The sequence below is a fragment of the Cryptomeria japonica genome, chromosome 3 (genome assembly GCF_030272615.1).
Source record: "Cryptomeria japonica chromosome 3, Sugi_1.0, whole genome shotgun sequence".
NCBI lineage: Eukaryota > Viridiplantae > Streptophyta > Pinopsida > Cupressales > Cupressaceae > Cryptomeria > Cryptomeria japonica.
Genome location: NC_081407.1, coordinates 340,605,600 through 340,621,156, shown reverse-complemented (window position 1 = coordinate 340,621,156; position 15,557 = coordinate 340,605,600). Strand labels below are relative to the sequence as shown.

At 35.7% G+C, this 15,557-nt stretch overlaps 1 protein-coding gene across 3 annotated transcripts in view; it reads right to left on the bottom strand.

Annotated features, from left to right (window-relative positions):
• LOC131029377 (probable CoA ligase CCL8) overlaps window positions 1-15,557 on the bottom strand; it is a 285,390-nt gene that overhangs the window by 54,040 nt on the left and 215,793 nt on the right. For all 3 annotated transcript variants that reach the window (XM_057959841.2, XM_057959840.2, XM_057959842.2), the window contains 2 exons: window positions 11,696-11,797; window positions 4,962-5,052 (listed from right to left, as the gene is read on the bottom strand). In XM_057959841.2, coding sequence (XP_057815824.1) covers window positions 4,962-5,052; window positions 11,696-11,797 — 193 coding nt within the window. The remainder of the gene's footprint in view (window positions 1-4,961; window positions 5,053-11,695; window positions 11,798-15,557) is intronic.

The following is a 15,557-nucleotide window of genomic DNA, read 5'->3' as shown; positions in this document are numbered from 1 at the left end:
CCGCTGTAGTGAATTCTTTATTTGTCTTCTTTGGGTTTGTAGGCTGGAATTTCAATGGCTGCCTTGATATATTGGTTTGATTCTCCTCATACACAAAGCCCTTGTCAAATACATATAGCTGTTCACCTTTCTAAATCCCCTTCTATAGAATTCAAACTACTGTAGCGCACTGTTCATGGCACTGTAGCACACTGTTCATGCGCACTGTTCACGACACTGTAGCGCACTGTAGTCTCTTTCAATTTGCAAACAAACTCTGAAATAAACCCTCCAATCAGCTCAATATTGACTTCTGAATGAAGCCAACTCTCACAAGCATAATCAGATGATATTGCACACTCTCTATATGCTGTTACAATGAAGAAGCCACGCTCTCCAATGCTGACAAGCCTTGAATCTTGCAGAAACCCTTGGTATTCTACACTTCAATGCTCCAGAGAAACTTCAATCAAAAACTCCAATCACATAATGAAGTTCGATTCCTTTTGCACACTTATATTTCCTCAAGAAGTTCGAACTTCTTCAAAAAGCTCTTAATTAACATTAAAATGTTATAATATTTCATTGGCATCAATAATGTAATTAAACCTTGGGTTATGTGCTCATAAATTATTAATAAACTTGGCCCCCTTATCATGATAAATAGACCCTCATTTAAGTGCTTTATAATATAAAGTCATTTTATAACTTAATAATATAATCTCCAAATAATTAATGTTTAATTGAGCCAATTAATAATTAATATCTCCATGAATACTTTGTATTTTCAAACGTCGTCTGAACTGGGAGCTAACATGAGGAGACTGCATATGATCATACCCCCTTTACTAAAAATAGCAGGGGTCCATCTCTAACATCCCAAGACTTACTAAAAATAGGAAGTAGAGAAAATGATGTCCGAATGATGCCAAACGAAGACCAAACTGAAGCACTCTGAACACTGGAGATGATACCGATCCTCAAAAGACCCTCTATCCAACACATTACGAGGGTCAGGATAATAGGCTAATCTCACAAAATCCAAGTCTGCTAAAATGGGGACATTACATAAAGGGGGTTGATTTTTTCATTTTGTCATAATTTTCACCCATGGAGGTAAAATTTGACAAACTCCTACTCATTGGAAAGCATTTTCAATGACAATTCCAATGAGTAGTTTGAAGCCTAGGTTTGATCTCACCTTAGAGCTCTTTTTATTTTTTAGTGGAAATGTAATTACAAATAGGCCATTTAATGGGAAATTGATTGTCAAATAACTTTGAAACGGTAGCTCAAAATTGAGCACCATTTTTTGCAAAAGTTAATGTTTTGACATCCCCTATGCAATGGACCTTGATGCATTGTAAAAAGCACTAAGTTACAAAGCACCAAAAATTTGGGGGGCCATTTAATATTGAATCAATGAGAGTGTCTTGAGTAGTGCCTTTGTGCACTTCCATGAGCCGTTTCATAGACACTCCCACATTTCCCTTACTATCATTTCTCTTGGAAGGTTGTCTTGAGTCATGTCTTTGAGCATTTCCATGAAGTCATGCCTCTAAGTGCTTTCACACCTTCTTGAGTACTATGTCATCTGGCGACAGACAATGTAGTTGACATGCATTGTGATCTCATCACTTGTTGCTATATATGAATCCAGAAATGCTTCAAAAAAAGCATTAGCCATTCTTTACAACAAGAGATGCATACTAGTTTTCAGCATTGTAGGTTTGAAAACAAGTATGACGACATTCAATCTTTGGACCATGTGCAAACTTCAAAGCCATTCATATTACTTCCTACACATCTGGAATGGGAAGTCATCTTGCACACATTTGTGGTGTTGTTCACTGAGTGTGCATGATCTTTAGCATCTGGTGTCGAGCATCTACCAACACTACAAGCATCACATTATGGGGGGTTGCATAGTCTCTCATTTCTCTCTTAAGTGGAGAACATTCATTGCACATTGTGCATAGAAGTAGTCCTTGGAGGGTCTTGATCAGTTCTTCCTTTAATGACCTATCTTGTTCACTTGTACATTCACATTGTATCATTTCTCTTTTGGAGAGGAGTTTTGTTCCCATTGGGTTTCTCCTTTAATCCTCTTTATGAGAAATTTGTATATGACAACCTAACATGGCCTACCAATTGAGATTCATCATCATGTATACATTACTCCCTAAGTTGCACTTAAAGGGGTTTTTGGTGTAAATAGTGACTTTATCAAACTAGTTAGCTATTAGCATACCTAGAGATAGTTCTATTTACATTACTTAAAGTTTCCCCTTAGGGACTTTTAGGCTTCTTCTCACCTCATGTGGTTGAGACATGTGCACTCACTTAGTAAGACACCTATTGCATTACATCAGCCATTTACTCACACACTTGTCGAGTGAGCTCACAAGTGTGCCATGTTTGGAGGGGTAGTCAGTCATAGTTTTCTACCTTCTCACTTCGCTACCTTGCCTATATATGCAGGGCTCTCTATGCACATTACTTGCATTCTCATTGTGTATGATAGATATTTCTATTTGTGCTGATCTGATTTCACTTGTAGAAGGTTGTTGTGCGTTTTGATTCTGGATCCCAGCACAAGTGTCCCATGTTTGGAGGGGTAGTCAATCATTATTTTCTACTTTTCACTTCTCTACCTTGCCTATATATGCAAGGCTATCTATGTACATTACTTACACTCTCATTGTGTATGATATATCAAAGCAATTAGATGAACAAAATACTAAAATTGATTGATATTTTTCAATTAGTTATTAACAAGTGCTTATTTATTTTCCTCATTAGATGATTAATTTCATTATTCATGGTTCTTAATATAGATATTAGACCCTACTACTACTTCAATTTTAAGGGTTAAGGGTTTATGTATGTTACCAAAGTGCATAGAGACCAAATACAATAGGTTCCCTCAAAGTTTACAGATCCAAGCCCTTACCTATCTTGGGTCTATACCCTTAAGGCTTATGGGTTGCTGATCCTCACCCTATCTTGGGACTTAACCTATTGCTTGGATTTAGACTGCCCTTCTTTGGAACATCCCATTCCCATCTTCTTAAATACTGACAGTAATAACATGATTTAGACTATAAGTATACTAATTTCTTATGTATTATGAATATATATATGAAATTAAGTATGACTGTCATACATATTGCAATCCTATTAATATTACTATTAATTCTGCATAAGAACAATATCGGGGTTCATATATTAAGCATACTTATTAAACAAATCCCATGCATACCACCAAGAACAAGGATGTTACTGCCTGTAACTTAATAACAGTTCTGATCTGATCTGATCTGATAGATGGTGATGTCACTGGATGCTTTTGATTCCTTTCCTTTATATCTCTCAATGTGAAGGAGAGGTCACACCTCTTCATCATGTATGCCCTTTGGCAAGAGACACAGCCTTTGAAAGAGTGCAACTCTTCATTATTTCTGCCCTTTGAAAGGGACACAACCTTTCACAATCAGATCTGCACTTCTTATTTATACCAGATCTGCACTTTTCATTTTCCAAATTCTCCCCCCCCTCAAATGAGGTTCTCTTCTCCCTTTTATATCTCACGTTTGAGGGAGTCACAACTTATCATTTCATGCCTTTTGACCATTCATCAACTTTAATCAAATTTTAATTATATTCTTTTATATTTTTATTTTAATTTTTATTCTTTTGTATTTTAATTTTATTATTATCATTTATTATTAAATTATATTTCAAAGTAGAGACATCACAAGGTTGCTGTGCATTCTGGTTTTGGCAAAATTTTAATATTCAGCTTTGTATCCATATGAGTTACCTTTATCCTTTCCTCTTCCAATCACATAACAGATCATAAAAGAGCTACGTAAGGCATAATCCTAGAAACAAAACTAGTAGTCTTTGCAATCCAAAGTGATCAAAGTTCTTCAAAAGACTTAAACAAATCAGAAACAACTCATGGATTTACATTGCATTTCATATGGTTTTAAATTGGGAACAAAGTTTGGCTTAATCAAAAAAATATTGTTTTCAAGAGAAAACACATAGCAAGGTTAAACCTCTTTGGTATGGGCTTATACTATTCTCAAATAGATATCCAAGAATGTATTTGTCCTTGATCTTTCAACATAATTAGACATTCAAGATGCTGTCAATATTGATCTCCTGAGGCATTGCCATGAGTCTACATTGGAGTTAGAACAACTAATCAGTCATCATGCAGACAATCTTCCTGATTTTCAACCTCCATTAGATGTCACTTGGATTTTTGAAACCAAAACTCACTAGAGTCATCATAATTCTACCACTTCATACCTTGTTTCAAAACAAGGTCAATTCCCACATTAGCATGGTGGATCCCATAACAATAGATGTCTTAGAGATTTCCTTCTCTCATGACAGTATTGGAGTCCGATGCTTCAATTTTCGTGATAAATGATAAGAATTCATAAAGGGTACATAGTATGCATAGCATAACACCTAGATTAATTATATTTCTTATAGTCTCTATTTCTACCAAGTCATTATAACTAAATTTGAAATACTAAAAAGACTTTTGCACATCCACCTCAGATAGTCTATTATAGTCTCTTAGTTTAAGAAATTTTCTACGATAGTTAAGTTATCTAAACAAATGTAATGATTAGGTAACTCTTACAAGGATATCCCTAGTTTAGGTTTCTCTGTGCATAACCATGCATTCAAAAAGCATTGTAATAGGTAACTAGCAACAAGTTTTTAAAATCTTAGTAATGATTTTAAGCAACTGTGTTTTTCACGCATGATTTTGTTTGCAATCTTTCTTACTAGTTTTTGATATTGTAGTTAAGTTTGTAGCTTTCTATTGCAAATATTCCTTGTCACATACCATAATGTAGGCATTTGTTTGCTACATTTTGCTTTATTTTTATATTAGTAATGCAAACAAAATAGCCACAAAACTGAAGGAATTTGTTTGTAAAGAGAAGTTAACATACGTCCCAAAATGACAAAGAATCCATCCTCATCTATCTTTACTGTATCGCCGGTCCTGAAATAGCCATCATCTCCAAAGGACTCTTTGGTAACCTGTAAGTATAATACACATTATGGATCACAGAATTGGCACCATGAAGAAAGAATCAAGCCAACCTATGAATAGAAGTTGTTCTCCAAAGATGATTGATTTCTAATCCAAATCTTCTAAAAATTTAAAGATAGCATAAATTCCTTGCATAGAAATTTGAAAATATGGTTTTCCTTATCTCGCTCACATAATGAAAAAATAATCATCAGACATCTTAGGAACTTATTATATCCTTAAAACAATAAATTCTGTAATGAGGTCATTAATGCAATCTTTCCATGATAACAAATGTATAAGATGCTTAATTCTACTTTCACAACAGAAAACAAGCCTACTGAGTTGATAGGATGCCATCCATATCTTAAAAATTCTATTTGAAGCAGGTTCAAATCGAACTAGAATAATTGCAAAAAAGCAATAACTAATATCAGTAGGAAATCTTAATGCATACCTATATAAAAAAGAATTATATTGAACGCAAAAATTTAAAAACAAAAATGAATCTATTTTCACTAAGTAGTGAAACACTGAAGAGCAAAAGAGAATTTTTAGAAATGATAAAAGTTTTCAAATTATGAGCTGTACAATGGATGTTCACCTAGCATTTGTTTTCAAAAAGTCTTATTGTCTCTCTAGCACTTACATGCATTTTCTTACAGTGATATTCTTCCTTCCATCCTATATAACATTTTTAAAATTGTTTGCAATTTCTGCAGCTTCCAGGTTCTCTCTATGCCTGAGCTATTTGCCTGTGAATTCAACTTAAGCATCATTCAGCTCTTTGATTTTTTCCCATTACATATACATATTTTAATTAGGTTTTATTCATCTTTTATTCTCATATCTCCTTTGGTTGTCCACCCTCCACCACCTAATTAAATACTACAGATCCATCAATATTGCACTCATTCTCTTATTTAACATTTTAGCAATGAAAATTCCAGGTGAGATTAGCTTGTGCTATAACCTATTTAAATTATTCAATGGAATATAATAAACACCTGTTTTGTTGAGACATGGACCAGCTAGGACTTGAACCTAGGACCTTCCATACGCTGCTGGAGTGCTCTACCACTGAGCTACTGGCCCCTCTTGGACCAGTCCATCGTCGGTCCGGGTGTGCCTTATTTCCAACACCAACACCCCCCCTTAAGCCACACCTCTCATGTGCTTGTGGCTCCTAGCTCTAATACCATGTTGAGGTATATGCACAGCTGCATATGTCACCTGTAAGTTATATTTTCTGCTATGATTGTTATCATATATTCGATCTGCTTGGTAAGTGTAATTCGAATTCCAAAGGAGTAGTCGATCTATCTTCCTTTATACCCGTGCAAGGTGACTCTCCATGAAGAGTCGGCTCTCTTGGGTTAACTCCATTCAAAACAATGTATCCTTTCATTAAGGGTGGCGGACTTTCCCAAAAGTCAGCCCCCTTAATAAACATATTTATTATATTTATTGCACGTAATCAAGGGATCGCATATCTTAGGTAATTATCGACAATATGAAATATGCAAGGCCGAAGGCCAATTGCATATTTGGCAGAATCGGTCTCCCAAGGAGACTCCCCCAGATATATACATCAACACTCCCTCTTAGCTAGGGAGGACTCCTTGCAGATATGAACTAACACTCACCATTGATACTCCTAGAGGGTGAAACATAGAGCATCATGGAGGCACTCAACGTGATGACAACCATCATGGCTACTCCCATGTATGCAAACGAATATGCACACAAGTGTCCATCACGGAGTCACTCAATGTGATGTCGTCATCTCATCATGACGTTCACCATGGCTACTCCCAAAGGGTGCTAAGTCATGGAGTCTCTCACATGGCATCCACCATGGCTACTCCCAGAGGGTGGAACAAGGGCTTTCACCTCAAACTTCTCTTCTCACGAAGAAGAATGCATTAACAAGGGCTTGCACCTCAAACTTCTCTCTAACAAAGAAGAATGCATTAACAAGGGATTGCACCTCAAACTTCTCTCTCACAGAGAAGAATGCATTAAAGTACATCTCAAGAAATCACTGATGCTAAGCCTCCCTCTCAGCAAGGGCTTCAAGTACTAGTATCAACCTCCTGACCTTCTCGTCCAAGGTTGCCTCTGTTGGTTTGTCAGACTCCCTCTGAATCTCCAAATACTTGCATCAACCTTCTAACCTCCTCGTTCAAGATTGCTTGCAATGCTTGCCTTAGAAAAAATGGTTTCTAACACACTCCTTTTGGCAAAACTGACAAGCAAGAGTTCAGGATTGTCCTTCTCGGCCTCATCGTGGATCACCCTATTATGAATAGGTTTGCGGAGCTACCAATGTTAAATCCTGATTGACTGTCTTGTGCAATTTTGTTTTCTGCAACTGAAGAGGTATTTCAAGGACCCAATACCTGGCCTTGATGTGCAGCGATAGATCGCACCAATGGTCTTGGTTTACAAACAATTTGGAACACCTTAGCACCCATTGTTGTAAGTCTCTGGCTTTATTACAATTCATAAATAGTTTCAGCACTCTTCACAATACACCCTGATATGCTGATAGAGCCCACACAAAACCCTCTTCCATTCCCAATTGATTCTATATCAATCACCACACTCCAAATGCACAGACAAACCTGCAACACAGTGTTAGGGTAGTGTAATCGATCCACACAATCTACAATATGCCCACAGTGATGAATGTTCCTCAGCGAATCAGATGCAGTCCATCCAAGCTTCGCCTTATATCCATGCCAAGTGATTCAGTCAGAATTTGGTTATAGTTAATGGTCAGTGTGAATTATACATTCATCGTTGTCTCTTAAGCACCTACAATCTTAATAATGTCTGACGCCTTTAGAACCCACGATGCAATTGCATAGAGCCCAATCAAGGGAATAATATCTCACCTTCTATTGCCAACAATGGAAATATTGGATGCCTCTGCAATCTTGTTTGAAGGGAGTTGTCGATAATTAAAACAAAAATAATCCCAATATTCTAATATTATCAAGCCGTTCAGTGAACTTCAACGATAAAAAAATTATAGCAGCAATGTTCCTCCAATCTTTGTATTGCAATCAACACAAACTGTAAAATCGTTTACAAAGCCTTTGGCTTTCAAGCATAGATGATGCACAGCGACAAAGATCACCTCTCCAAAGATTGTGAACGGGCTAGGAAATGATCGATCTGCTTCAAAACGCCAACACAATAGTCTAAAAGACGAGAGTAATATGCAGCTTCCAATGAAACTGCACCAAAGAATATCCTCAAACCACAAGAAATGGAATTGTACCAGATGAAATGACATGGGCCATTCAGCAGTAGCAAAGCCTCAAATGCAGAGAAGGTGTCGCCACACAATGCCGACGATGGGACAAAACAATAGCGATTACATCACTCTTTCTAGCAATCACGACTCAACGACCTAGCATGTCTATCATCATTTGCATTCACTCCTTTCCTCTGCCAAGATATGTATTATCCAAAACAAGACCCTCTATTCAAAGTTGATCACGAAGGAACCCACTTTGAGATTCAATGTCACAGTAATTCAAATCAGGAACCACAACATATCAACTAAGAATGATAGGCATGGAGAAAATGGCATCCTTAATTCGTATTGTAGTGCTTGAATCGGAAGCATCTCCAGTTCGCTTCAGTAATCACTTCACATCACACAATAATAGGCATAGAACCAGCAAGCTCTGATACCATGTTGAGACATGGACCAGCTAGGACTCGAACCTAGGACCTTCCATACGTTGTTGGAGTGCTCTACCACTGAGCTACTAGCCCCTCTTGGACTAGTCCATCGTCTGTCTGGGTGTGGCTTATTTCCAACACCAACATGTTTGTACCCTTCCAATGCAAATAAGCACATACTTTTGCAGTCAACATTCAAATAAGACTCATACATAAGATTTTGTTGATAACGAGACAAATCCAGCTGTTCTGAGCTATCAAATTTACATTATTGTCACCTACAATATCCAACAAGAAATCTGTCAAAACTTACCCCAGGGTTAATGTGTATACTTTAACTTCCAAATGTCAAAAGTGACTAGGGATTGCTTACGCGTGGGATTTTTGGAAAAGAATATAAATTTGCATATCTTTCCAAGAGGTTAGACATACACCCTAAACTCCAGCTTCCCACTCTTGAAGCCTTACATTGGTTAAGGCATGAACATCTAGAACAAAAAAAGGCACCTATTGGACATATGCTACATGTAATAAAACACTCCAAGATCCACTCTCCTACTAATTAAAGCCTATGGAATATCAAATTGGAAAGCAACAAAGAAGGTGCAATCAAAATTGTTAACATCATTGCCAATTATGTCAATATTCTTTCAGTAGAGGTTATGCTTAATGTCATGTCCCTCTTGCTGATTAAGCTAAGGAAATAACTAAAAAGTTGTCTTAATGACTTTATTTTATTAAAAAAGGTAGCTTAATATTGTTTTATTTAATAAGGAAATTCCAATGTATGTTAAAAAGTGGCCCTGATAAAGTGGCATTAGGAAAAGGGGCCAAAGTGATGTTTTATTAAAAGGCTTTTCTAAACATTTTTAAAATAAAGTTCGGAGGGAAAGGGGAAAAGAAATTATATTCCCTAAAAATAACTATAAAAGGAGGAGTTGGGCATTGAAAAAAGGCATCTATTGTCTTATTATCAATTCCCCTTTGTTGAAGAATGAGCATTGGTGTTCATCTATTCTAACCAAGGATGGAAACACTTTTGGCATTGAGATTTGGAGGAATAAAAGCCTCTAGATTTCTCATGTGGTTTGGAGGATAAATCTTTGACAATCGCAATATGGCACAACTTACAATGAAGAAATAAATATAGATTCAAACAAGAGGACATGTTTATGATTCTCATAAAATCACTATACTGATTGGCTACAGAAGTGGTAGCAAACAACTAGATCATTGTTGACTGGCCTAAAGTCATTGTACGGAAACTGCAATATGAAATATATAACTGCCAAAACACTTGAAATACACCTGCAAAAGACAACAAATAAGAAAACACATATTTTTTGTTGAATAAGATGTGTTTTAAGGCTAGGATGCTGCACCACCTTGTAGTTTTCCTTTTCAAAAATTCATTTCTACACTCCCTAGCATGCACCCAACAATGGTCTCACACTTCTTGAACTATGACAATAATGTTTCTATATGAAGTGGCACATGCCTTTGGAATACCTCTAAAAAATTTCAAATTTTAATTCTCCATCTCCACTATATGACATGTGCCCATATGTGGTTGTGCACACTTTTTGTCTAAAAATGTTTCTCCATAAGAAAGGACACACCCATACATGGATATGCATATTCTCATGCCTTGAAAAATTTTCAGTTTGTTTTCTTTTCTGATTTTTTCTCCATTATTCACCATTTCAAATATACTTGAAAGCTTTAACCATTTACCCTACAAGGATACAAATGAAAATGACAAAAAAAAAAAAAAACAAGACAGAGATGACCTCTTGATTGGAAAAAAAGGGTAGTGTTTAACTTGGAACTATCACAATATGAAAAACATAAAAAATCATACGGGTGCAATAGAACATGTTCACAAACTCACACTCATCAAGAACTCAGCAGACACAAATTTGACTCAGATTTGGCAACTTGGCAAAATTCAACAACTTAAAATAAAACTTAAATTCCTTTAAATATAGTCACACATTGTTTGCAGTTGAGGCCACATTTCTAAATTTAGAGTACATGGTTTTTAATATAGTGGGCACATTTTGAAATACAAAGGGCATATTTTTCAGTCTAGTCTTTTAACACAACGAAAAACAGGGCATGATGATGACTGAAAATATCAATTATGATTTTCAAAGGAAAGACAAGTCACAAGTTTTTACAATTTTTTTGCATATTCTTTCCACATTTTTCCCACAATTGGCCTAGTGGTGAACTTCTGCTCAAGATACTCGTTTCTGATATTTAGTTGTTACTTGTTTCTGGTTTTAGCTTGTGAGTACTCATCAGCTTGCCAAGTACTTAGTGGGTATGGCTATGTATAGTAGGCAATAGAGTATCAAATACATTGGTCCACCTGCATTTCATGCCAATTTCAAGAAATTAAATATACAACTAAGAAAAAGTTTAGCAAACAATCATTTACAGTAAATGCAGATAGAATTATTGCAATGATAAGCAAGTAAGCATATGACTAAAAGTGAAATAATTGAAATATAGTTGTACTGCACCATTACTATAGCTTTGATCAGATCAAAACTGTACACTGCATAATGTCATGTACGCTGCTTTTGCTTCACATCAACTATGATTAAAAAAATAATATATCTGAAATTGATTTGTTTTCAGTCTAAATTATGGATGGTGGAATTCTTACAGCACTTATCAACCATGAATATTAGAGATCTCCGTTTCTGTTTGACCATGAGCTTGTGCCCATTCAAATACCGAATTCTGTTACTTAAGTGTTATTACTTCTTTTTGCTTAGTTTTAGAAGAGATTATTGCATCCTAATCCAAATGTAACAATGCAGCCAACAAATGAAATAATCCATGGGTAAAAAGCAATGGTAATCCATAATCCAATTAGCAAGTGTGGTCTAGAAAAGCATGTTATTTTATCTTAAAAATTTAAATATATGGTATTATAAAAACCTGAGGTTGTCCCCAATACTCCTTAAATATGGAAGGGCTTTTAATGCACAACTCTCCTTCACCTTGAGGAGAACTACTTGCATCTTCTTCCAAAATTTTGGCCTGCAAACATTTGCACAGAATAAGTTATTACATATGTATATTCTAATCCTTACAATTTCTTAAGTAGAGTATGTTTTCTCATAGAAGCTCATGCAAGCATGAGTAGCACCCTGACCAAATATGCATTGATGTTAAGGCCCTACTGGTCAACAGAACACGAAACAAGAAGTTCATATTATTGAATCATAAAGTGATGAAAGATAGGTTATCTCCTAAAAAAGAAAAGATATCATTAAAAGATAAACAAAGGATGAGACAACTCTCAGGAAAGAGCCAATTACAGAGACAACAAAAAAGGGGTATGTGAAGGCCAACTTGATGACTAGAAGTGTACCACAATAATTGAGGGGTAGGCCAGGCATACATGTGGAATCCACATCATGTGAGGATCAAACAGAGGCCTCCTAACCTGACATAAATGACAACTTTACACGAGTACCAATAAATACAAATATCCCTACTTGAGGTGCATTACAAACAACTTTGTATTATCTTCTAGATAATTACATCTTACAGAACAACATTAAAACAGTCTTAAAGGATTTTGGGAAAATGTAATTCAAGGATATCAATCATCTTTTCAAGGCATTGCCAATCAGATATTAGCGTAGGAGCCTTACACTATTTTAGGAACCAATGACATCACTGAATTAAGATGTTATAAACAAGGTACTCTTTTGTTCCTCTAACAAATATTTTTGCATAATAAAACATTATGTCTTCTCAGTAATATACCGTTCTTCTGAATATGTCTCGTCATATTTTAAATGCATAGTTCATTGCTAAAAGTGATGATTAAATGCTAGGTCATTAATTCTCTAAATTTGTTTGTCCTGTATTATTTTTGATACTGCAGATGACAGGAACATCAAAGCCCTTGGTTTTTCTCAGCCCATTAATCTATCTTAAAAAAATGTATATGAGGTAGATTTTCATTCAACCCAGCCTCTTTTTAGGGAATTTAAGAGCCATCAATTGCCTACTGGATCTCATCTCTCTAAAGTTATAATTAATTTCTACGCTATATTATGAATGGGATGAGATACTATTTTGAGTTGGTTGAAGTCACAAATACAGTGCACCATATTGAAACATGTTCAGGTAACAATATAGTCCAATCAACTAGAGCCATTGACATACAGATACGGACTATGTCCTTGTCCTAGTACCCACATTTTAAAGTGATTGTATTTATATACGATATAGATTTAGGCCATATCCCCTTTTCAAAATAATTTGTTAAGGAAATATGTAATATCCCCTGTCCGGTCTGATGTAAATTCTTGATGTTTATAGCTCAAGGAATATTATCAAACAATTCACATACAAACTTTTAGCTTGCTGGTCTGAGTTATCAGTCGGATAACTTTGCGCGCGTTATTGAAACCAAGGCACAAGAAATGCTTTGCAAACGATTTCTATGATATCTAAATTATAAACTCAATGCATTAATGACTTCTTTGATCTTCCCAATGCATATATATGATTTTCAAATGAAAAATGTGCACCTACAGCCAAGAGACATTTTCACAAACACTTGGCATGCAAACTTCTATCCAAAGAAACGGAACTCGGGACTCGGACCCGACTCGGCGAGGCCTACTTGTCTCGGGACTCAGAGTCGAAACTTGGTTGGACTTGACTGGACTCGGCAAAGTGAAAAACTCAAGAAATTTAGAGATTTTTAAGGATTTAAAACTCGTTTCATGAACCCTTTATTAAATACACCTTAAAGACACAATAAAATCATCAAATAGAAGCTAATTTGATTACATACACAAGTATACATCAATCACATAAGCATAAACGCAAATTGTAGCTGAAGGAAATAACAAACATAGATATATAAATATTGTCAAATGTATACAATATTACAAAACTCATCGAATAAAAAATCCATGTCATCATATGATCAAATGAGATGCTGTAATGTCCCCTTCTCCGAAGCGATTAGTTCAGTTGGTCGTTAGCCTATTTCGAAGGCCCGTAGGCTAGTCGGGAGTAGAAATTAGGGTTTCCTATTTTCTAGGAGGATTCTTTGGTGTTTTTAGGGGGTGTATGTGGGAGTTTGACAGTTTGGATTTTGGATTCCTTCTAGGTTTTCAGAGAGCTTCAAGATTGTTCAAAATGCATATGCATCGGGTGACTTTTTCCGGACTTACTATTTTTAGTAAGTGCAACGGCTGCTCAGAATGTGGTTAAAATCACTTTGGAAACACTTACTATTTTAAGCAGTATGCTATTTTTAGTAAGTACTATTTTTAGCAGTTCTATTTTTAGCAGGATGTCAGCAGGCTTGTTGAGATGGCTATTTCCAGCAAGTCAGTTTGAGTAGTTGGTCTTCCAAGCATTTTTTGGTGCTATTCTTGGCAAGGGTTCTTCAGCGCAGTTCAGTGACTATTTTTGGCAAGGCAATTCTCTCAGCTTGTTTCCCCATATCCTTGGAGCTTGTTTTGGCAAGTTCAGTATTTGATAAAAATGGTGTTTTAAATTAAATTATAACTTAAGGCAAAGGTTGGACGATTTATTTTAAAGGGATTGCTTAAGTTATATTGATATCTAAGTCATTTCCTTAATTATATATTGGGCGATTTATTGTTGAGGAAAAATACTTTATAAAGTGAAATATTAATAAGGCAAGATGGATGCCTTATAGAGAAATAAGTTAATTTTATAATATATTTCACTTATCTACCTTGGATGACACATTATGATTTTATTGTAATTTTTATAAAGTATATTTGCTCCTACGAGAAGGTCGATTTGGAGAAAGGAGAAATGAAATGTAATTTCAAAATAATGTGAAGTGAATGTGCATTTGGGTATGGCGAATGTAAATTTGAATTTGGAGACACAAAGTCTATAAATAAGAGTGTTGGGCTCTTGTTTTTGGTATCCAAGAATTTTTATAATGACACGTTGCCGAAATGCAAAGCGAAAGCTTCAAGGAACGCTTACCTCCTAGCCATAGCTTGATTTCTTGCTTGCAATCAAGCCAGAGCCTGCTCTTCATTCAGAGGAGTGGGTTGAAGATAATGTTGCAGATTTATATATTAGATTTCTGATTTTTGGGAGTGTTGTAGTGTGTTCTTGTTGCTAGTCGTGGAGGTGCTGAAGTGGATTTTGAATGTCGCAAGTCTCAGTGTGTCATTCTCCTCATACTGGGTATTTCATCTATCCTTCTTTATGGTTTAGGCAATTCATTTTGCAAGTTTATAGAGCTTAAAATGGTGTTTTGGATTTTATTTTTGCAAAATCATACCTTTGCTGGTTGTACCATGTGGCTGGGCACTTTGGAATGCGTGCATAAATTATTGGGGTCAGTTTGCCATGTTTTGTTGTCCTAGGAATGATCACCTACCTCCTAGTGATCATTTGCTTTCAGTTTCGTGTCATTTGGTTAAGAATTGGGTGAGTTGTGAGAGTTTTAGTGGGAATTGGTGTTGCTGGTCTCTGTGTTTTCACCATGCTGGGAGTATATCAGAATTAGAGTTTTTGGTGTTTGGAGTTGGTTTTGGGGTGTGTGAGTTCATTGGTGTGAAGAGAAAGGACTTGGTTTCATTTGTAGCCGTTGGTCATGTTATTGCACTTGGTTCATCACTCTTATATGCTATGATTCATATTGTAATGCTGGTAGTAGTACTAACATCAATTTATATTGTTTTTTCTTGTCTGTAATATCCCAGTTATTTTATTTTATTTTTTTTTCAAGGCCAACAATAACATCAACAAGAAATTAACCCATTAAGGTTAGAAATCA